This window comes from Lepidochelys kempii, chromosome 9, assembly GCF_965140285.1.
Source record: "Lepidochelys kempii isolate rLepKem1 chromosome 9, rLepKem1.hap1, whole genome shotgun sequence".
NCBI lineage: Eukaryota > Metazoa > Chordata > Testudines > Cheloniidae > Lepidochelys > Lepidochelys kempii.
Window position 1 is genome coordinate 84781560 of NC_136388.1, and position 21738 is coordinate 84803297.

The 21738-nt window shown below is 42.4% G+C and overlaps 1 protein-coding gene and 1 long non-coding RNA gene across 16 annotated transcripts in view; one reads left to right on the plus strand and one right to left on the minus strand.

Moving 5' to 3' along the window:
* ACSL4 (acyl-CoA synthetase long chain family member 4) overlaps positions 1 to 9601 on the plus strand; it is a 48324-nt gene extending 38723 nt beyond the window's left edge. For all 15 annotated transcript variants that reach the window (XM_073361213.2, XM_073361218.2, XM_073361221.2 and 12 more), the window contains 7 exons: positions 252 to 391; positions 938 to 1110; positions 1330 to 1404; positions 1874 to 2062; positions 3212 to 3326; positions 4688 to 4845; positions 7226 to 9601. In XM_073361213.2, the coding sequence (XP_073217314.2) occupies positions 252 to 391; positions 938 to 1110; positions 1330 to 1404; positions 1874 to 2062; positions 3212 to 3326; positions 4688 to 4845; positions 7226 to 7383 (1008 nt within the window). In that variant the 3' untranslated portion in view covers positions 7384 to 9601. The remainder of the gene's footprint in view (positions 1 to 251; positions 392 to 937; positions 1111 to 1329; positions 1405 to 1873; positions 2063 to 3211; positions 3327 to 4687; positions 4846 to 7225) is intronic.
* Positions 9602 to 14820: 5219 nt separating this feature from the next.
* LOC140917752 (uncharacterized) lies at positions 14821 to 21506 on the minus strand. Its single transcript, XR_012160972.2, has 2 exons — positions 21002 to 21506; positions 14821 to 16701 (listed from the first exon to the last, which is right to left on the minus strand). It is a non-coding gene; the product is annotated as an uncharacterized LOC140917752 (long non-coding RNA).
* Positions 21507 to 21738: the final 232 nt, after the last annotated feature.

Consider the following 21738-nt stretch of genomic DNA (forward strand, 5'->3'; position numbering starts at 1 on the left):
CCATTTCCACACATTATTCTACCACCTTGAATAGTCCCTAGCTGGAATAGAATATAAATTCATTAAATAGATGACATATTAAGGGAGAATGTTAAGTATTACACAACAATTTGGCAGAGACTGCATAGCTAAAGTGAAATCATCCATTTAAACTGAATAGTACTTTTCTTGTTTTGTTTTTTAGTTGGATTTGATGCATGTTTTCAATCAGAAGTAGTAATTCTTTGTCCTCTTTTCAATCTTTGCTGTAGGAAATAATGGACCGAATTTATAAGAATGTCATGAGTAAAGTCCAAGAAATGAACTATATTCAGAGAACTCTGTTCAAGATAGGCTATGACTATAAACTGGAACAGATCAAAAGGGGGTATGATGCACCTCTGTGTAATATGTAAGTACAGTTAAAGGTTCAAATATCTTTCAATGTATATAATTTATCAGAAATTAAGAGGTGATTTGAGCACAGTCTATAAGCAATTCTCCTTGTGTAAGTAATCCAGTACTAGAGGACTCCAGGCTAACAGAAAGGCATAACAAGATCCACTGACTAAGTCTAATTCAGAGAAGTTCAAACTGAAAATAAGATGAAAGTCTAACAGTAAGGCCATTAATCATTGAAACACATTACCAAGGGATGTAAATTTTCCATTTCTTGGATTTTTTTAAAAACCAGACCGGATGTCTTTCTAAAAAATGCTTTATTTCAGCCACAAGATAATGGGCTAGACGCAGGAGTTACTATGTAAAATTCTATGGCTTGGGTAACACTTGACAGACTACATCATCATGATGGTCCCTTTGGGCCTTTAAAATCTGTGAATCTTATTACTTGTTAGATGTGTCAGCTGAACAGATAAAGAGGGGTATGAGAGTCTCTAGCCTTTCCTGCAAAGGAGTAGAACAAGTAATATTTATACATGGTTTCTTTTACCTCAAGACTGCTGTTTAAAAAGGTAAAAGCATTGCTAGGAGGAAATGTGCGTATGATGCTTTCTGGAGGAGCACCTCTTTCACCTCAGACACAAAGGTTCATGAACATCTGTTTCTGCTGTCCTGTTGGCCAGGGTTATGGATTAACAGAAACCTGTGGAGCTGGAACAATTACTGAAGGTATGTTAACATACTCGTGGAAATCTGCATGTTTAATGTAGATGTGTGAATTTTTTAATTTTCAAGTACAGTTGAAAACATTTGTAGCTCTTAACTTCTAGAGAATAACTTGAGTTAATAGTTACCTTCCTATTCCAGCTCTGTGTTTACATTTCAGTATTGTCAGATTAAAAAAAACTTTTGGCCACCATCTTACTGTTTCTTTCTAACTTCCCATAGTTTCTGACTATAGCACTGGCAGAGTTGGGGCTCCTCTTATTTGCTGTGAGATTAAATTGAGAGACTGGCAAGAAGGTGAGAACTTTTTTTTTTTCAGGACATTCTACTTAATTCTGTCAGTGAATCTGGCTGCAAATTTCAAGCTACAGGTAAAACATGAATATGAACAGTTCTTGTCAAAATGATCAGTTGGCGTTCAAACCTGAAGATACACAGCAAACATAGATAGCGATGACAAACTGCAGAGCTACCAAGTCTTTAAGATTCATGCAAATGCATGATCACAATTGCATAATATGTGTAACAGTATAATATTTTGATCTCCGAGTAACTAGTTTTACTGTTTCTAGCCTGTTTTCCTGCTGTCCACAAAATCAACTGTAGAAGTTGATGTAATGATGTCATTGAGTATTAGTATTTTGTGATCTCTTGATAAATGGATAATCACTTTATTTTGTGTGTGAATTCTTCAGTGTTTTCCAGGGAAAGGAATGTATATTGTATCAATCTGACTTGAAAACAATTTTACTTATCTGGCTTTCAGGGGGCTATACTTGTAGAGACAAGCCTAATCCTAGAGGAGAGATTATAATAGGTGGACCTAATGTCTCTATGGGATACTTTAAAAATGAAGAAAAGACAGAGGATTTCTCCGTGGATGAAAATGGCCAGAGATGGTTTTGTACTGGAGATATTGGAGAATTTCATCCTGACGGATGTCTACAAATCATAGGTTGGGGCCTTACACTTTTTGCCAATTTAAATGCCAGTTAAGCAAGAGCATAACCTCACACACGTGAGTAGTCTCATTGAAGCCAGTAGGACTATTCATGCTTAAAGCTACACACTTCAGTAATTTGCTCAACCATGGTGTTAAAACATATTCTCAAAATTTAGTGATTGTGAAGCCCTGAAATTGATGCGGTTGTCTGTAATCTCATTAACTGTCTCTACTCAGCCTTCACTTTGAAAATTCACACTTCGTTTTTTAGTATTAGTTTAATGGCTAAAATTTAGATTCCCTGTGACATTTAATTTTAGTTGCAAGCCTGAAAAATTACTCCTAAAGGGCATTTTTTAAAATGGACATTTCCTTAAAAGTTAAATGCTAACCGCTTCTAGGTCAGAGGTGGGCAAACTATGGCCTGCAGGCTGGTCCTGCCCAGCACCTGGCCCGGGAGGCTCGTCCCTGGCCTCTCCCCCAGTCATAGCGCCGTGTGGGCAGCGGAGCTGCGAGCTCCTGCCACTAAGGGGGCGGCGGTGAAAGGAGTTTGGTAGAGGGTCCTGGGGGACAGTCAGGGGACAGGGAGCAGGGGGCAGTTAGGAATGGGGGGTCCCGGGCGGCAGACAGGGAGCAGGGGGCAGTTGAATGGGGCAGAGGTTCCTGTCACGGGGTGGGGGTGTGGATAGGGGTTGGGGCAGTCAGGGGACAGGGAGCAGGGGGGATTGAATAGGGGGCGGGATCTGGGGGGGGTGGTTTGGGGCAGGGGGTCCCAGGTGGGGATGAGGAGCAGGGGGGGGTTGGATGGGTCGGAGGTTCTGAGGGGGACAGTCAGGGGGCAGGAAGTGGGAGGGGGCGAATAGGGGGCAGGGGTGGGGGCCAGGCTCTTTCGGGGGACACAGCCTTCCCTACCTGCTCTCCATACAGTTTTGCACCCTGATGTGGCCCTTGGGCCAAAAAGTTTGCCGACCCCTGTTCTAGGTGATTTGTTTGGCGTTCCTTTGCTTGTACTTTTTTTTTCTTTTTTAAGTCTTTTGCATGGTATTCCATTAAAATTAAATAAGCATTTTAAATGTGGTACTAAAATTATTTTAACTGAGTATATATAAGTGGAAGAATCTAAACTCCTTTAAAGCAGCATGCCTTTTTAACTGTTCCTAGATCGTAAAAAAGATTTGGTGAAGTTGCAGGCAGGAGAATATGTATCTCTGGGTAAAGTAGAGACAGCACTGAAGAACTGTCCATTTATTGACAATATCTGTGCTTATGCCAAAAGGTAAGTTACGTTACTATTGTCTCTTCCCCTCAAACTCATTTAGGGGCATTCTTTTATTTAATGCTTGATTTATATATGGTATTCAAAAATCCTTTGTCTGAAATGCAGATTGTAGGCCTAATTCTCCAGTATACTAAGGCCCTCTTATAGCACTAGAGGAGTAAAGAGGGTGGAAATACCCCTGAGGCTGCCCCCCCGCCCTCTGTGCAGAGGGTCCCCAGATCAGTGCAGATCTGACATAAGAGCTCTACCCTGGCCCTGTTCCCAGCAAGCCTTGTAGGGAGTAGGAGTGAGGGGTGTGGTCACTGTGCACTATGCTACAGCTGGCCTCTGCATACACAGGCCCTTAGAACAATGGGAAGCAATGTGTAAATTAGAACAGTGCTGAGGCCAAGCAGGCTCCCAGCTGCACCAGAATAAGGGGGAATGCAGGGTCAGTTTAAAGCTTCCTTGATGTGTGTATGTGTTTCCCACCACAACTCCCCTCATTACTGCCCACGGGGGGGGGGGCGTGTGAACCACCGTCTGGGGGAGGCTAGCCTCCCAGTCCCACCCATGGCCACAGGCCCAGTCCTGGAGCTAGCTGCCCTAGCCCCAAAGGAGCGCTGGGAGGGTGGGCAGCACGCAGCCCTAGCCCCGGAGCGCTGGGAAGGTGGGTGGTGTATGGCCCCAGCCCGGGAGGGTGAGCAGCTGCAGTCTCCCCAGCTCCAGAACATGGAAAGGTGGACAGCATGCAGCGTAAGCCTCCCCAGCCGGAACACTAGGGGGGCTGGAGCTGGAGGACTGGAGCCACATGCAGGGAGCAGTCACGGCAGGGGGCGGGACCACGGCTGGCTGTTTAGGGAGGCACAGCCTTCTCCCAGCCTATGCGACCCACTGCCCATGTTCCTGCCCCAATGCAGAGGCAGGGTAACTGAAAATAGCAGCCTTCTTACTAAACATAAGTACAATCTTTTGTTTATAGATGGCTTTGGCCTTCAGTCAAAATGCTGCTGTGTTTATCTTGACACTTACGAGCCTGATCCAAGCATTTTCTGTGGGCTTTGGAAAAGTCCCTACCTTCCCTTAGTAGTAGATGGTGAGACTTTACTTGCACTCACTTGCTGGATACTGGATTTAGTAGAGACTCTGGACTATTCTATAACTTGTCTCTAGACCAAAGTATGAGACTGGTTGAACCCAGTCACTTACTAAAGCTTCATGATAAAGGTTGAATAGTGTGGTGGGGGGGAGGAGAGGAAGAAATTAGCTGTATATCTGAAAGAACTGGGGAATATTTACTTAGACTCAAGTAAACTTTGACAGTCTGAAATTCTTCTTACTTCCCTGTTCTTTTTTCTTGTCCTCTCATCCTGTTTTAGTGATCAGTCTTATGTGATCAGTTTTGTGGTTCCTAATCAGAAGAAGCTGACTGTATTAGCTGAACAGAAGGGTGTCAAGGGAACATGGGTAGAAATCTGTAACAATCCTATCATGGAAGCTGAGATATTGAAAGAGATTAAAGAGGTGGCAGATAAGAGTGAGTATAATTAAATTGTTTTGTATACTGTACTAAGCCAATTTCACATCTGTAGATATAGTCCTCTCACTCATGTTTTCTAACTTGCTGGAAAATCTGTGGAACATGTTACCTCTGGATGTAGTTGATAATTTTGAATAGAGTCAAATCTTATCTGAATGAGTAGAGGAGCACACTTTCAGGCAATTTTCTTGTTCCTAAAGTAGGACACTGTGGGAATCCAGTCCAGTAAGTGTTACATGAATGATACAGCTGGTTTTAAAACATTCTGCTAATCCTTGTTGTAGTGCTGGATGAATGGCCAAAAGCTGGTCTGGCTGCTCTCTAACATAGCCTACGAGGCCAAAGAAACGTAGGGTGACTTTTCAAGGAACAAGGAAAATTAATTGAGAGTTTATGGCCGAACAGAAACACTAAAGATGGTATTGGGTTTTATCTCAATTTCACTTATTTTGGCAATAACTGTACTGATAGAGTACACGTTACATACTCTTCCATCACTTATTCCTACAAGATTAAAATAGACTGATTCTCATCAGGACAATAGGTTAAATAACATTTACAGTACAATTCTGAGAGGATGGTAGGCAGCTTTTGCATGAGTTGTTTTGTTAAATTTCCATGTGTCCCATTGAACTGGTGGAAAAACTTAACTCTATTATTGTGTTGCATGTAAATCATAAAATGTTTTCCACATAACTTTTTTTATTCTTGTTCCTCTAAGAGCTTGGCTTATAGAGAAAAATCCTTGACAGCACTAATGTTTTAGATAGAACTAAGGCCAAGATCTTTCCTTTTGGCCTTCATTCCAAGGGAACATTAAACAAATCTGCTAAAAAGTGATTCCAAGATGAACATTCTGTAGTTCAATCACAAAAAGGCATATATCTAAACGAAAACAAAACTATATTGCAACAACAGTCTAAAGTTAAAGCTAGGTCATACAGCAGGAGCTATTCTTTGTTGCCACTGATTCTAGTAATTGTACATTTGCTGCCATCTACTGGTTGTACTTGTGATAGCCTGTTTTGGAAATTCAGTTTCTAATTGGGGGTGGTGGCTTTATTTCATTTTCATTTTACTCTGTTTTGCTGAAGTATTAATATTATGAAGCCAATATCCTTGTTTAGTGTTTTGTTATTATGGTTAATTATGTTATGATAGTGCCTAAAGGCTACCTGTGATTGGAGCCCTATTATGCTAGGCCCTGTATAAACACAGAATAAGACCGTTCCCTTCCCCCCCCCCAAGAGTACATAATCTAAAAATGTTAAATACTTTCAGCATTTCCATTGATTCACTTTCAAGGGTTCATAATTGGTCACTGTTGGCTGCAAGCAAGGATTTCTTATTTGAAGGAACTGACTTTTTTTAAGGGCCATGAGGACTTTTAAATGACACTAACAAAAATAAGGAAATGCTTGCTCACTTTGTATGTTTGCTTATTTGGAACTCTTCTGATTAACAACTTACTTACCCCATTTAGTCTATGCTGGTAATTTGTGTCTCCTCCCCCCCTGAATATTTTTAAAAGACACACAACCAACAGATGAATTAGCATCTTTGTGCATGGACTGTACATTGGAAACAAGTATGTCCCCTAAACATGTTTAGTCATAACATGCAGAGGGGTCAGATTTTCAAAAGTGTGAACGCAGTGTTGTCTATAATGTGGGAGTGCACATGTGTATATGCACACATCCGTAGCTTATACTCTATTTTGAATTTGTGTGCGCACACACTTTTAAAAGTTGTCAACTGTGTTCTACTAAAATATTCTACAAAAATGCACAGTAAATAAAAATAATTATATAACTTGGGTGGATCATCATATCCTATCACATGGTATGAGTACAATCCGTTTCATCCTTCTTTAATTGCTACTGTGAATAACAGTAATCATGCGCCTGATCATGTAATCCTTGCTCACAGCTACCTTCCTGATGCATGCTACAGCCACATTTTTTTTTATACCCTATTGTGCCTAGATTGCAGTCTCTTTTGAGGTAGGGACTCATTTGTTTTGCACTTTTCATTTAGTGTGCAACTTCGTTACTGCTTTGAGATTTTATTCTGTGATCCTCATTTGTTTGGCACTTTTTTATTTACAGTGCCAATCCACTGGAGCTGTACTAAAGATAAATGCTATGGCATGTGTTACTAGAATAATAGCAAATACTAAGTATTACAGCCATAAGTTTGCATTTTCTTTCTTCAGTGTGTCGCTTCTGTGACTGTATTGATATGAAGTTATTCCACTATAGTACAGCAGACTATTGAATATAAATCCTATTCCTGTTGTATGTATGAAGTTGTATGAATCAGTGTTTTATCTGTGAATGTAATCATAAATGTGTTTTTCTTTTTATTATCCCTGCAGTGAAATTAGAGAGATTTGAAACACCAATCAAAGTACGGTTAAGCCCTGAACCATGGACCCCAGAGACTGGTCTAGTAACTGATGCTTTCAAATTGAAAAGGAAGGAATTAAAGAACCATTACCTCAATGATATCGAGCGAATGTATGGAGGCAAATAAACTTCTGAGCTACATTGACTAGAAAGTTGTGCAGAAAGTTCCTTCTCAGACCCTACAGGACAGAACTCAAGCCTCAGAATATTGGACATGCTTGTGTACTGAAGATACAACAGGTAGTTCAGACAGTACACTAAATCAATGAAGACCTCCCTAACCTGTAAAGTCGGGTCCTATGGGGAAAAAACACTTTGCTTATGGAACCAAACTTTCTAGCTGCTCGCAGAAAACACTTATCCACTTCAAACTGTTTCATTTGATCACTTCCACCTTGGAGCTGGATGTGATCATGTGAAGGAATGTGACTTGATAACCTGATTTCCACTGTTGCTTCTATATTCCAACTGCTTTCCCACCTGTTTTTCTCCAGTTCCCCTTACAAATATGAAAATGAGTTAAAAGGGAAATCTGACCATTCCTGCATCAGAGAAAGGTACTTGGTGAGGGGAAAAAATAAACGTATTTAAGGTTTGCACTTTGTAATGCAAAAAGTGAAGATGAAGTAGGAAAACGTTAAATACAAAGCATTGCAGCTTTTGCAAAAGTATTGGTTTAATGTCTTATCTCAGGTCCTGTCCTAGATTAAATGAAAATGAATAGTTTAACTTGACACTGATCTGTTTATCAATGTTACCTAAAAGGCCAGTACAGATGCATAAAGCGCCTTTTATAATTTGAGTTCATGGAAGAGGGAAAGAAATCTGAGGTTGTTGCACTGCATTTAAGCCCAGTTCTAGATTCTACTATGGCCCCTTTGTATTCAGAAGCTGTGAGCCAGAAGGTTAGCTTCAAATACCACCTCTTCACATCCTACCCCAGTTATGTCCTGCATCAAGCGCAGGTCGACAAGATCCAAGAATTGGGCCCATTGATTAACAGTCCATACTACAGAATTTGTTCAAGGCCACAGAATTACATGGCACTGACAGTAGACTGAATCTTCTGCACATCAGTTATACTGTGAATATTTTCAGTGCCTAAAAAGGAATATAAAATACTTACTGAAATAATAAGGGTGAACTGAAAGGCTTTTTAAAGATCAAACTAATCAGAATTTTATTCTTCATGAGTGTTCTATGAACAACTTATCTCCAGTAGACTTTAAATGTTCTGAGATTTTTTTTATACTTGCCAAGATGGCTTGTTTTTTTTTTAATTCAAAACAGCATTTTCAACTTTGACACAAAGATTTTAAAAAAAAAGACTCCCACTGCAAGAACTGTTGCTTGTTAATGAGGTCACCAGCTAGCATATAGAACTGAGGTCTTAGACAAGTAAAGGCAGAACTGACATTCAGATCATTTTTGTCTTTAAACAGCCATGAGCCTTTAAAGTCAACATTCTGTTATTGCTTTGAAATATTAGGCCCTGATCCTCCAAATGCTTAGTTACATGTGTAGCACTACTCTTATGAGTAAAGCTAAACACATGTAAGAATTTACAGGATCAGGGCCTAAACCATTTTGTATTAAGTTATTAAAAAGTATTACTGTTCACCTTTTTAAATATGTCAGTCAAAACAAGCCACAGGTGGAAGCCAAGCATTTCCCATATTCTTCTTTTACCTACGCTTGATGAGCTTGGTCTCTGGTTAGGGATTTTTGTTCATTAAACTTGTTAAAAGAGGAGAAAATACTTGAGATAGAATTTTGTCTTTCTGTTTGTGAAAATTTTTGTTTTAAAAACTGGAAACCGTAGAGGTGCTGAAGTGGGAAGGAGGCAAAATAATAGAATAATTTGTTTTGCCATTGAGTGTGTAACATCCCATACTGTTTCTTCAAAATCGTTAGTTATCACTCTGGGCTCATGTATCTCTCCTAGCTGTTCCCACTTGAACCATAAATACTGTAAAAAGTGGAAGCTCTTGCAACTGTTCTACTTTGCACTTCTTTCTTAATCATTTTATATATGTTGCTTACATTTTGTACAGATGTGGCTCTCAACTGTGATATTATAACTTACTTTGATCTAAAGTATTTATAAAATAGATTTTGTCTATTCATAATATTTAAATGTTGTGTATATGATGGTAAAAAGGAAAATTATCTGATATTGTCATTGTAAAGAGTGAAAGGTTTTATATGAAACATCTTCATTATATAGTGATTTTAAAAAAAAATCAGGGCAAGATTTTCCTTCTGTGAGGTGTATGTGTGAATCCTTTTTTCCCAGCTCAACCAACTTTCAAAATGAAAATAAATCATGGTTATGGATTCGTTAACTATAAGCTCTCGGACTGTCCTTTCTTCTGGGGACCAATTTCTTTTTAAACTTTCAAGGAACTTTTTTAATTTTTATTTTTTTACATGCATAACTCTAGTCAAACCATAACACTGCCAAGTGATTTTTGCTAAAACCCCTTGGGGATGGGGAGCAAATCAATTTAAAGTCAGCTGCTGCTAATTGTGCATGAGCTTTCAACAATCATTAAAGGGGATCAGAAAAAGGCCTCTCTTCCTTATCCAAACACATATACTTGTTTATGAATACAGGAAATACAGCCCATGTCAATAGTGGCTTTTCAGATTATTAGTCTTGGAGATATGTTAGTTTTCTTTATGTATTAAAATTATTCATTGTTAAAGAACTAAAATAGCTTTTAGACCACTTAAACATCACAAAAACAAATGCAAAAAAACAGTTATGTGCACTTAGATCTGATGGCAGATCTCATGAACTGCTTTTTTAAGCATATATAATGTATTTATTGGGCCTCAGTAGTTTTCCCTCTATTGTACCCAGATGTTTTCATTGATGGGGATCATTATTTTCAGTTTGTATGAAAGTTAAAATAATCTTTCACAGATGGAATACAGTTGAATTGGCTCTTGTTGTCTGAGAGACTGCATTTTTGCACAACACTATCTTAGATCACAGTTTTTAGATCAATATGTAAAAGAGCTTATCTAAACTGAATAGAGAGAGGTGTCCCATGATCTCATGATGGGCAGAACAGGTATCTTAAATTTCAGAGAATTGCATCTTTACCTACATCCTTTTGATATCAAAGGAAGGGCTTGATCCTGCAAACACCTTTCGTGCTTTCAAGGGGACTACGCACAGTAGTACAAACTCCACAGGTATTAAGTATTTGCAGTGCATATTGTAAGAATTCTAAGAGGTGACTCACTCAGGGGGTTGGGGGATACCCTACAGCATAAAAAACAGATCTGCACTGATCCTTATGTTGCTTTAAGAAAGTAACTCCTATCTGTACGTAGGAAATATGGAAACATTGAGGGGAAAATCTTAGTACTGTACAGTATATATTTCTTACATTTAAGGAAAAAAGACTTCAAACACAGCAAATATTTACAATAAATCTTGACAGTTATAGAAACAAAGACAGTGTTGCATACAATACTGGCCCTTACCAAGAACTTCATTTCTGTGACTTACTTACTGTTCATTGTACATAACCATGGAACTTAAGTTGCTTCTGGAAAAAATGTTTTAATATGCTGACTGACAGTAGTACTGCAGATACAGAGAGGAGACAAATTCTTCTGTTGTTGGATGATAGAGTTTTTGAAAAACATTTAGCAGCTAACATTCAATACACCACTAACCAAAAAAAAAAAAACTATGCAGCTTTCATCAGCACAGATGGTTGTATTAAGGTAGGGGGCTGGCTTCTCGTCCGACAAATATACTGAGCTGCAATGGAAGCTGGTCCATGCCAGCCACTTGCTAGATGTATAAAAAGGTTGGGAATGTTCAAGGTCTGGGAAAGCTGGTTCAAGCCAATCTCTAATAAAAAGCCATCTCTGAATGACTGAGTGATTTGACAAAGACTGGATTAGAGTGGTTAAAATAGTGTTGGTTAACCAAGCTACTCTATGAATTGATTACTTTAAAGCTCCTTTCTGTTAAGCACTATTTATATACTTTAAAAAAAAAAAAGTTCCTTCCTGAGAGGCTTGAAGTGAAAGGTTGTAGAGCTGACTCTTTTTTTTTTTTTTTTAAAGAAAAATTTCTGTAGAAAACTGCCCATTTTTCATCACTTTCAAATTCCTAGACATTTTTCCAAACACCTCCATACGTGAATGATCAGGCAAAGGGCAGACCTATTAAGATGTTATAGCTGCTTTAGATAGCAGAACCACACTAACTTTGGCTTTATTTTAGCCATATTTTTCTGTAGGATATTTAAAAATGCATTTAAAATATGACCTGGCTCATCTAGAATCATGTGAAAATGTATCTGGACTAAAAAAAACCTTCCAATTAAATCAGTGCTGCACCAAAACTTTAAAGTGGATTTATATTTAAATTTCTTGAATACCATACAGATTAAACCAACCACATAGTAAAGAGGACTGGCTACATTTAATAAATATAGAGTTAAAACATCATTTTTGGTTACTCTGATTTAAAGAAATAAGCTGTGATAGAAATAGGGCCTTTTAGTTTTTTGAACTGTTCCATAAGTCTACCACTGGGAGTGAGATTTGATGCAAGAGTCAGGCCTCTGTTCAAAGACCACTTGGACATGATTAGTTACTGTTTGTTCCTGGTTTGGTGTCTTAAGCACAGAGCTGGTTTTGCAAGTAATTCTTCCTAAAACACCTTCAGTTAAAAGTTTCCAGTCTGGTCACTATATTAAACTAAACTAGCATATTAGACATATCCAGATTAGCTTACTCTTAGAACATAGAGCTCTCTAAACATGAAAAAATTCCTCCCACGGCTAACATGGGCTCTATCTGTGCCTTTAAAGCAAATTTCAGAGTAACAACCGTGTTAGTCTGTATTCGCAAAAAGAAAAGGAGTACTTGTGGCACCTTAGAGACTAACCAATTTATTAGAGCATAAGCTTTCAAATTTGTTCATTTCTCTGCCTGTTTCCCAATCTGTAAAACAAGTGTAGCCTTAATTTTTTACTAATGAGTATGGTGAAAATATTGGTGCCTGAATCTGAGGGCAGAGAGCCACAGGCATTCCATATACCTACTTGTGTATTTGCACACACTGTCAGTCTTAATGTGACCACAGCACATACGGTCTTCCTGAAAAGCCAGGCATTGGCCAGTATACAGTACATGAAAGATGCAACAGGTTACAGAAGTACTACATTATTTAAAGAGAAATTTTGTGAGATGTTCCTGTCTGATGGGAGCTGGGTATTCATTTAATCTTGAGCTTCATTTTCTTGGTACCTCTGAATTCTCCCCTAGTAGGACTGTCTTCATGCAAGACTGGTCCTGAGGATCCCCATCCTTCTAAGCAGGGACCGGTATATTGCGCTTTAAATTCCCTAACACAGCCCTTCTAGCCAGCTGCAATGAGAAGGAAAGAGTAAATAATCTTCTCCGGTGCTGCCCATAGGGACCATTCTACATAGCAAAGTAAGTTTCTGGATCCTAAGGAGCATCTTTTCCACAATACTAGTGAGCATTTGGTTAAACTGTTAAGGCATATTTCATTTTTGTTGCCCATTTTACAATGTGTTACTGCAATAAACAAAGGTACTAGTTTGGGTTTGAAGTGTATTATGAACAACACACATTGGCAATGCCCACTTCAGTCAATGGAAGTTGCTTGTAGTTTGTGAGAAGGCAAAATTTGATCTGAAATGCCTGCTAGCTCCCAGTGGGTTAAACATCTGTTCAAGCAGAGAATTAAACACTGGCACAATTGAGCAAAAAAGGCTGGGGGGGGGGGGGTTAGGGGGCTTATTCCTTCACCAACTTACTTTCCTGGTCCTTCTCGCATGAACAAAGAGCAACAGTACCAGAAGTCCAAAGGTGCAAACAATTCAATGTTTATTGGGGTGAACTTCCAGCAAGTATGATTCCAGTTTCCTTCCTTAGTATCCCCCTTCCCAGCTCTGACACCACAGATCCATCCTGTTCCCATTCCCCCCGCTTAGCCAAACATGATTCCAATTTCCCCACCCCCATTCCCCCCTCACTTCCTGATTCACTGCAGACTATAAAAACTGGAGTTCTGCTTAGCTATACCTTAACCGGGGGGGAGTGGGGGGAGTTGTATTGGCCAGTAGTGCCCAGGCTCCAGCAATATTCAGGGCCTGGGGGCCCGGCTCCACCAATGTTTGGGGCCGGGTCTCTCCCCCGGCCCCACCTGCTGCCGCCATGCGCTTCCCCCGAGTGTCCCTGGCCCCACTTGCTGGCCCCGCTCGCCTCCCCCGGAGCTTCCAGCTCAGCTCACATTTACTCTGCTCTGCTGGCTCCCAGCATCAACTGCTCCCACAGGGTCCTAGTGCCCCCCAACTACTAGTGGTAGGGCAGGCTGCCCTAACCCTGCCCTACTGCCCTAGCCCTGAGCCTCTCCAACACCCCAAACCCCTCATCCCCAGCCCCAGCCAGAGCACTGATCCCCCCACACTCCTGCCCTAGCCCTGAGCTCCTCCCTCATCTCCAGCCCCAGCCAAAGCCCTCATCCCCCCCACACTCCTACCCTCTGCCCCAGCCCTGAGCCCCCTCCTGCATCATGAGCCCCTCATCCCCAGCCCCACTCCACAGCCCTCACCCCTGCACTCCCTCCTATCCCCAAACTCCCTGCCCCTTCCCACACACCCCTCCCACCCCCAAACGCCCTCCCACCCACAAACTCCCTCCCAGAGCCTGAATCCCTCACCCCCTCGTACACCTCCACTCCCAGCCCAGAAGCCGCACCCCACACCCCAGCCCGGAGCCTGTACCCAGCACCCAAACTCCATCCCAGAGTCTACACCCCAGACCCTCTCCCCCACCCAAACTCCCTCCCAGAGCCGGCACCCCAATCCCCACCCAAACTCCCTCCCAGGACCTGCACCCCAGACCTCCTCCCCCCACCCGAACTCCCTCCCAGAGCCTTAGGCAGGTGGGGGGCAGAGTTGGGGAGGATTCTGAGCACCACCAAAATTTCTACAAACCTGCTACCTTAACCAATCATTTTACTGAAATTTAATTAACCAATCCTAACATATTGTAACATGATTATTTAACCAATTATATCCCACCACCTTAATTGGTTTACACCCGCAAAATTAATTATACAGCAGACAGAAACAATCACAGAACCAGACAGATTATTCAGACAAACAACAGGGAAATGGGGACTACAGTGATAGAACAACAAAGAAATGCGGATTTCACAACCTAGCTATTGATAAGTGAGTTCTTGCCAGACAGGATGCTATCAAACTAAGTTTTATTTTACAACTTCTAGGCACTTCCCTTTCTCTGGAGGCGATAGGCATTTTCAGGACAGGATTGTCTTCCTAACATCCCAATAGCATCTTATTTCAATGTAAAAAGAAAAGGAGTACTTGTGGCACCTTAGAGACTAACCAATTTATTTGAGCATAAGCTTTCGTGAGCTACAGCTCACTTCATCGGATGATGAAGTGAGCTGTAGCTCACGAAAGCTTATGCTCAAATAAATTGGTTAGTCTCTAAGGTGCCACAAGTACTCCTTTTCTTTTTGCGAATACAGACTAACACGGCTGTTACTCTGAAACCTGTTATTTCAATGTGACCAGTTTGGAATGTGAGGATGTGACCATTCACTTCCCAGCTTATGGCTGCCTCTGCTGCTTAGCCAAAGGCCTTAGCCTAAAACCAGGGTCTGAGACTGTCACAGTAATAGAAGGCCCTTACACCGGCAGACAGTGATTTTGACTCTTTCTTTTATAACCTCTATAACTAGCAAAGTGATAAGAATACACCTAAATTCTTAGAGTATAGGCCTTTACAGACAGGCCTGAATATCTATATCCTAACAGGGAGGTAGACTGGCATAAAAATGTCTTTAAAAGGGGGGAGGGGCTTGTTAGCACGCTAGAAAGTGAAGGCACTAATGCAGTAATGCTGGCAGTTTTGATAAAGGAAGAAGAGACCATCACAAACACTAAGCTGCTGTTTCTTTAAAAGTCGCTGATGACAAAAATGAGCCTTCTGGTTAGTTTCACAAGAACATACAGCTCACTCTATAAACATTTACTCTATTTAGATGCCTCAGGACTTTAGGTATGTGCTGGCAGGGAATTGTGTTTGGAAAGGAAAGAAACCAAAAACATGGTTTGATCCAACACAGTCTCACCCCAGAAAAGCAACTTAGATGTCGGACTGTGCTGAAAAAAATAGGGTTGGAAGGGACCTCAGGAGGTCATCTAGTCCAACCCCCTGCTCAAAGCAGAACCAATCCCCAATTTTTGCCCCAGATCCCTAAATGGCCCCCTCAGGGATTGAACTCACAACCCTGACTTTAGCAGGCCAACGCTCAAAGCACTGAGCTATCCTCCTCCCTTTGCCAGGGTCTCAATGTTACACTATCCTGGTCTTTGGCTTACTTTAATTCCAGGTGACCATTGTAATGTGTAGAAAACAAGCTGCACTGATGTTTCGAGCTGGGGTGAGCACCACTGAGCCCTCTGTATGCACTCAGCAGTGTTATTTATAGTTTGAGTATTGTAGCCTGCTGTGGAAAGCCTCATCTATGATACAGAAACATCTTTTTAATAAACCAACTATTTGAGCTAACAATGTTGTGTGGATGGGCATAACTTTATTTAAAAGGTTTCAGAGTAGCAGCCGTGTTAGTCAATTCATCCGATGAAGTGAGCTGTAGCTCACGAAAGCTTATGCTCAAATAAATTGGTTAGTCTCTAAGGTGCCACAAGTCCTCCTCTTCTTTATTTAAAAGCTTTTTTAAAAAAAAATTGCAATGTTGGATAGACAGAAAACTTTGGTCCAATTCACCAAGCCTTGCACCTTGTGTAGTCACATACACTAGTGCTAAGTGGATGTGAAATCACAGCCATTCTGAGATAGTAACATTTCTCACCTTGTGCTGATGCAAGTTACTATACAAGGTGCAGCACAATAGTGAATTGGGCCTCAAACTTTTAGGATCAGTATCGTTAGTGGTGAGGACACCTCCGTTGCGCCAGGGTCTCAATTTTAAAAGACCAAATGTAAATGAGTCAACCTCTCTCTTTTGACAGAGAGCACAGACATTAAGGAGCCATTGGGTAGGAATAAGGTTGGCAGAACTGCCAGGAAGATCTTGTAATGAAGTCTGTTCTGCAGGAACGGTCCAGAACTTAAAAACTAGAAGATGGCAGGGCCATGTGGTGCTGCTTACACATAGAGCCTGGAAAAGTTCAATGCCAGAGCCCCCTTTAGCTCCGCACAGACTTCTTTGTAGTTCCAGCTGCCTCACAAGCATGGAGCGTATTCTGCCTGCTGCGGGAGGGCAGCTCCAGCATCTCCACCATTGCCTCTGAAGGAAACTGGCAAAATGCTCCAGGAGCAGTCCCAGCTGTGTGCTCCAGAGGTGTCAGGAATTGGCAGAGAGTCAGGCCAGCCAAAGAAGCTGCACAAAGGGAGAAGGGGAGGGAAGTGCAATGAAGAAACTTGGCTCTGTAAAGCAACACGCAACTTCCCACCTCCCCGAGGAGAAGGCGACAACTGTTGTATTTAGAAACAGCGGCAGTATTAGTGTCTGATACTTTACTGCACTGTAGTCTCCATTTAGATAAGTAAGGGCTTACACACCTGCTTGGAGAAAGAAAAGGAGGACTTGTGGCACCTTAGAGACTAACCAATTTATTTGAGCATAAGCTTTCGTGAGCTACAGCTCACTTCATCGGATGCATACTGTGGAAACTGCAGAAGACATTATATACACAGAGACCATGAAACAATACCTCCCCCCACCCCACTCTCCTGCTGGTAATAGCAAATTGGATACTATTAATTTAGGCTTAAATAGAGACTGGGAGTGGCTAAGTCATTATGCAAGGTAGCCTATTTCCCCTTGTTTTTTCCTACTTCCGCCCCCCCCCCCCCCAGACGTTCTGGTTAAACTTGGATTTATGCTGGAAATGGCCCACCTTGATTATCATGCACATTGTAGGGAGAGTGGTCACTTTGGATGAGCTATTACCAGCAGGAGAGTGAATTTGTGTGTGTATGGGGGTGGGGGTGGGGGTGGGGGTGAGAAAACCTGGATTTGTGCTGGAAACGGCCCACCTTGTTTATCATGCACATTGTAAAGAGAGTGGTCACTTTGGATGGGCTATTACCAGCAGGAGAGTGAGTTGGGGGGGGGGGGGGGAGCGGAGGGTGAGAAAACCTGGATTTGTGCTGCAAATGGCCCAGCTTGATTATCATACACATTGTAAGGAGAGTGATCACTTTAGATAAGCTATTAGCAGCAGGAGAGTGGGGTGGGAGGAGGTATTGTTTCATGCTTTGTGTGTATATAAAAAGATCATCTACACTTTCCACAGTATGCATCCGATGAAGTGAGCTGTAGCTCATGAAAGCTTATGCTCAAATAAATTGGTTAGTCTCTAAGGTGCCACAAGTACTCCTTTTCTTTTTGTGAATACAGACTAACACGGCTGTTACTCTGAAACCACACACACAAACTCACTCTCCTGCTGGTAATAGCTTATCCAAAGTGACCACTCTCCTCACAATGTGTATGAAAATCAAGGTGGGCCATTTCCAGCACAAATACAGGTTTTCTCACCCCCCCCTTTTTTTTTTCAAAAAAACACACACACACAAACTCACTCTCCTGCTGGTGATTAAAAAAAAAGGGGGGGGGAGGGGGGGGTGAGAAAACCTGTATTTGTGCTGGAAATGGCCCACCTTGATGATCACTTTAGATAAGCTATTACCAGCAGGAGAGTGCGGTGGGAGGAGGTATTGTTTCATGGTCTCTGTGTATATAATGTCTTCTGCAGTTTCCACAGTATGCATCCGATGAAGTGAGCTGTAGCCCACAAAAGCTCATGCTCAAATAAATTGGTTAGTCTCTAAGGTGCCACAAGTACTCCTTTTCTTTTTGCGAATACAGACTAACACGGCTGTTACTCTGAAACCTGTCATCTGCTACAGAGGCTGATTTAAGCGATAGGTTACATACCACAGTTGTTAGTTCTTCAATTTCACATTGGAGTTCCTTCAGAACTCTTGAGTGAATGCCAACTGGTCCTAGTGACTTATTACTGTTTAATTATCAATTTGTTTCAAAACCTCTTCTACTGACACCTCAATCTGGGACAGTTCCTGAGATTTATCACCTAAAAAGAATGGCTCAGGTGTGGGAATCTCCTCCACGTCCTCTGCAGTGAAAAGCAATGCAAAGAATTCATTTAGCTTCTCCACAATGGCCTTCTCTTCCTTGAGTGCTCCTTTAGCACCTTAATCACCTAGTGGCCCCACTGATTGTTTGGTAGTCTTCCTGCTTCTGATGTATTTTTTTAAAAAATTGTTTTTGTATCTTTTGCTCTTCAAATTCTTTTTTGGCCTGCATTATACTTTTACAATTGACTTGACAGAGTTTATGCTCCTTTCTATTTTCCTCAGTAAGATTTGACTTCCAATTTTTAAACAATGTCCTTTTGCCTCTGCCTCTTTTACTCAGCTGTTTAGCCACTGCTCAGGTTCCCTGTGCCTGCCCAGCTCTTTGCAACTGCTTGCTTGCCCACTTTTCCCTCTTCCTCCGCTGCCCTGCAACCACTGTGCTCTAGGGGCTTGTTTACACAGGGAAATTTACAGGCATAGCTTGTCCAGAATAACTACTCTGCTATAGCCATGGAGATAAGGTCTCATATGCCTACTGCTTAACCAAGATTTGGACTTTGCACAAAAAGAGTTGACTGAGCACACTGATGAGAACTCATGTTTAACAAACATATTGAGAACTACCTAATCAACAGGTTTTAGTGGGCTGGGTTCTGCATTTTTATAGCAACCTGCTTTGCAGTAAAATGATCCTGTCTTGCCTCTTAAGGAAGCCTCCAGCTTGGATCTACATTTACACTAGACACTAAACAATCTTTGCTAATTAAAATGGAGCTTCCCATAAAAGCAAGTAGAGAAACCAGATGGTGTCAAGTTCATATTTGCCCAAGCAAGGAGTGTAAGAGGAATGGTTATACAATATGGCTTAGCTGTCACACCCTATTGAGGAGTGTGCCCCAGAGTGGCACTAACCTAAATGGTTGATCTGCCCGCTGGATGGATTTTTCTTTCCTATGGAGCAAGGCTGTGTGTTTAAGTGAAGCTTGGATGGGTAGACATTAGAGTTGCGTGACTAAGGAGGAGGGATTTCCCCATTTAAAATACTGGTAGGATGACCATATGTCCCATTTTGGCCAGGACAGTCCCTCTTTTAAGCCCTGTCCCAGCCATCCCAACTTCTTTGGAAAAAGTGGGCATTTGTCCCATTTTCTCTTGCCAACTTCATCAGTTGGCACGAGCAAACAGGACAAATGCCCACTTCTGTCAAAAAAGTGGGGTGCGGTGCAAAGAAATATGAGCGGGGGGAACGAGCAGCTATGCCAGCCCCCCTCAGGAGGGAGGCAGGCCTCGGGCAGGGGGGGAGACAGGGCTCAATTGAGCAGCGATCCCAGCCGTGCGGGGGGTGGGGGTCGGGAGCAGGCAGGGCTTGGGCAAGCAGCTCTGCCAGCCAGCCCCACACTATGTCCCATTTTTCCTTTTTGGAAATATGGTCACTCTAAATACTGGCCTTTTTTTCCTTTTTCCAAAGAAGAAAACCACAGAACCATTATTACTGAAAGTCTTAACAGCAGTGCCTAGTTTGCCCAATAGGTATCAGAGGCCCACCCATGGTAGAAAAGGAAGTGTGTTAGCATCTGAGCTGCCTAAATTGTTTGGCACCAGGCTTGAGAATGGATGGTTCAGTAAGTCAGTAAAATCGCGGCAATCTGAAATGGAAAAAAAGCCCCAAGGCCATCTAGTCCACTCCCTGCCAGGACAGGATTGCTTCCCCTCCATCCACCACTGTGTTTGGAGGGCTTTTTCAAAAAGACTTGATACAACATTACTGCCCATAGGTTAATCCAAAAGTTCAGGCCTCACCACTATCAAGTCTGGTCTAATAATATTCAGCTTCTGTTCTTCCTTTCTTATATCAATAAAGTTAGTTCTAGATCTAGCCCCTTGAAAAGACACAGCCTGAAAAAGCTCCTTTGTAGTCTCATGAAGAAAAGTAACTTGTTTTTTTAAAAGGCAAAGCTAATGAGACTGGTCAGAGAAAACGCTGAACTTTGCCTTGTGTCTCCTCAAATGAATCTCAGATCTTGTTTTTCAAGTCACGACACAGAATGCATCTACTAGCAGACACCATTAGCCTTTTGCTCTCCAAATTGTTACTCTTCTAAACTGAGCAGTCCCCCACTTTAACAAAATCTTGCTACAGGAGTCTGGCAGAACCATGCGATTGAACATTTTATTCATCCAATATACCTTACAGACATGAATTAATTAATCCTCAGAATTCACTCTGAGGGAGGCAAAGTATTGTTATCCCCATTTTACAATGGGCACACCGAAACACAAAAGAACTTCTACAACAGGGGTGGGCAAACTTTTTGGGTCAAGGACCACATCTGAGTGGGGAAATTGTATGCCGGGCCGGGGCAGGGGGTTGGGGTGCTGGAGTGAGTGCGGGATGTGGAAGTGGGTGCGGTGTGCAGGAATGGGCTCAGGGCAAGGGATTGGGGCAGAGGAGGGGTGCAGGGTGCAGCAGGGGGCTCAGGGTAGGGGATTGGGACGCAAGAGGGGTGTGAGGTACAGGCAGGGAGTTGGGGGGCAGGGTACAGGAGGGGTTCGGGATCCAGCCCGGCGCCGCTTACCTAAAGCAGCTCTGGGGTGGTAGCAGTGCACACCAGGGCCAGGGCAGGCTCCCTGCCTGCCTGTGCTGGCCCCACGTCACGTCACGCCACTTCGGGAAGCGGTTGCGCAGCCCCTGGGGCAGCACCACAGGGCTCTGCATGCTGCCCTTGCCACACCTCCAGGTACCTTCCCCGAAGCTCCCATTGGCCATGGTTCCCTATTCCCGGCCAATGGGAGCTGCGGGGGGTGGTGATGCCTGGAGGCAATGGCAATGCATGGAGCCCTCTGCCCCTCCTGGGCCCCAGGGATGTGGTGCCAGCCGCTTCTGAGAGCTGCGCAGGGTCTGCAGCACCACGGGGGGCAATCCTGTGGGCTGGATCCAAAGCCCTGACAAGCCAGATCCAGCCCACGGGCCATAGTTTGCCCACCCCTGTTCTACATTAAGGAAACTTACTCCAGCACAACTACATAAATGTAGTTGCAACAGAGCAGATCCCAAATGTAGGTGGGCTACCCAGGTGCCTCTTAATCCATTTCACTTTAATTTTCACATGGGGACGGTTCTTCTACCTCCCTGATTCCCTGACTGACACATGCCACTGCCTCCCTCACCAACACATGCACTAGATATAAAAAACACGACTAAATTTAAGTAGGATGGGGAAATGCTTCCACTACTGATGACTGACCCTCTTCCCATAAGGTGCAGAGCATCAACTTCTATCAGTGGTTAACAGTGTCCTAGATGGAAGATGCT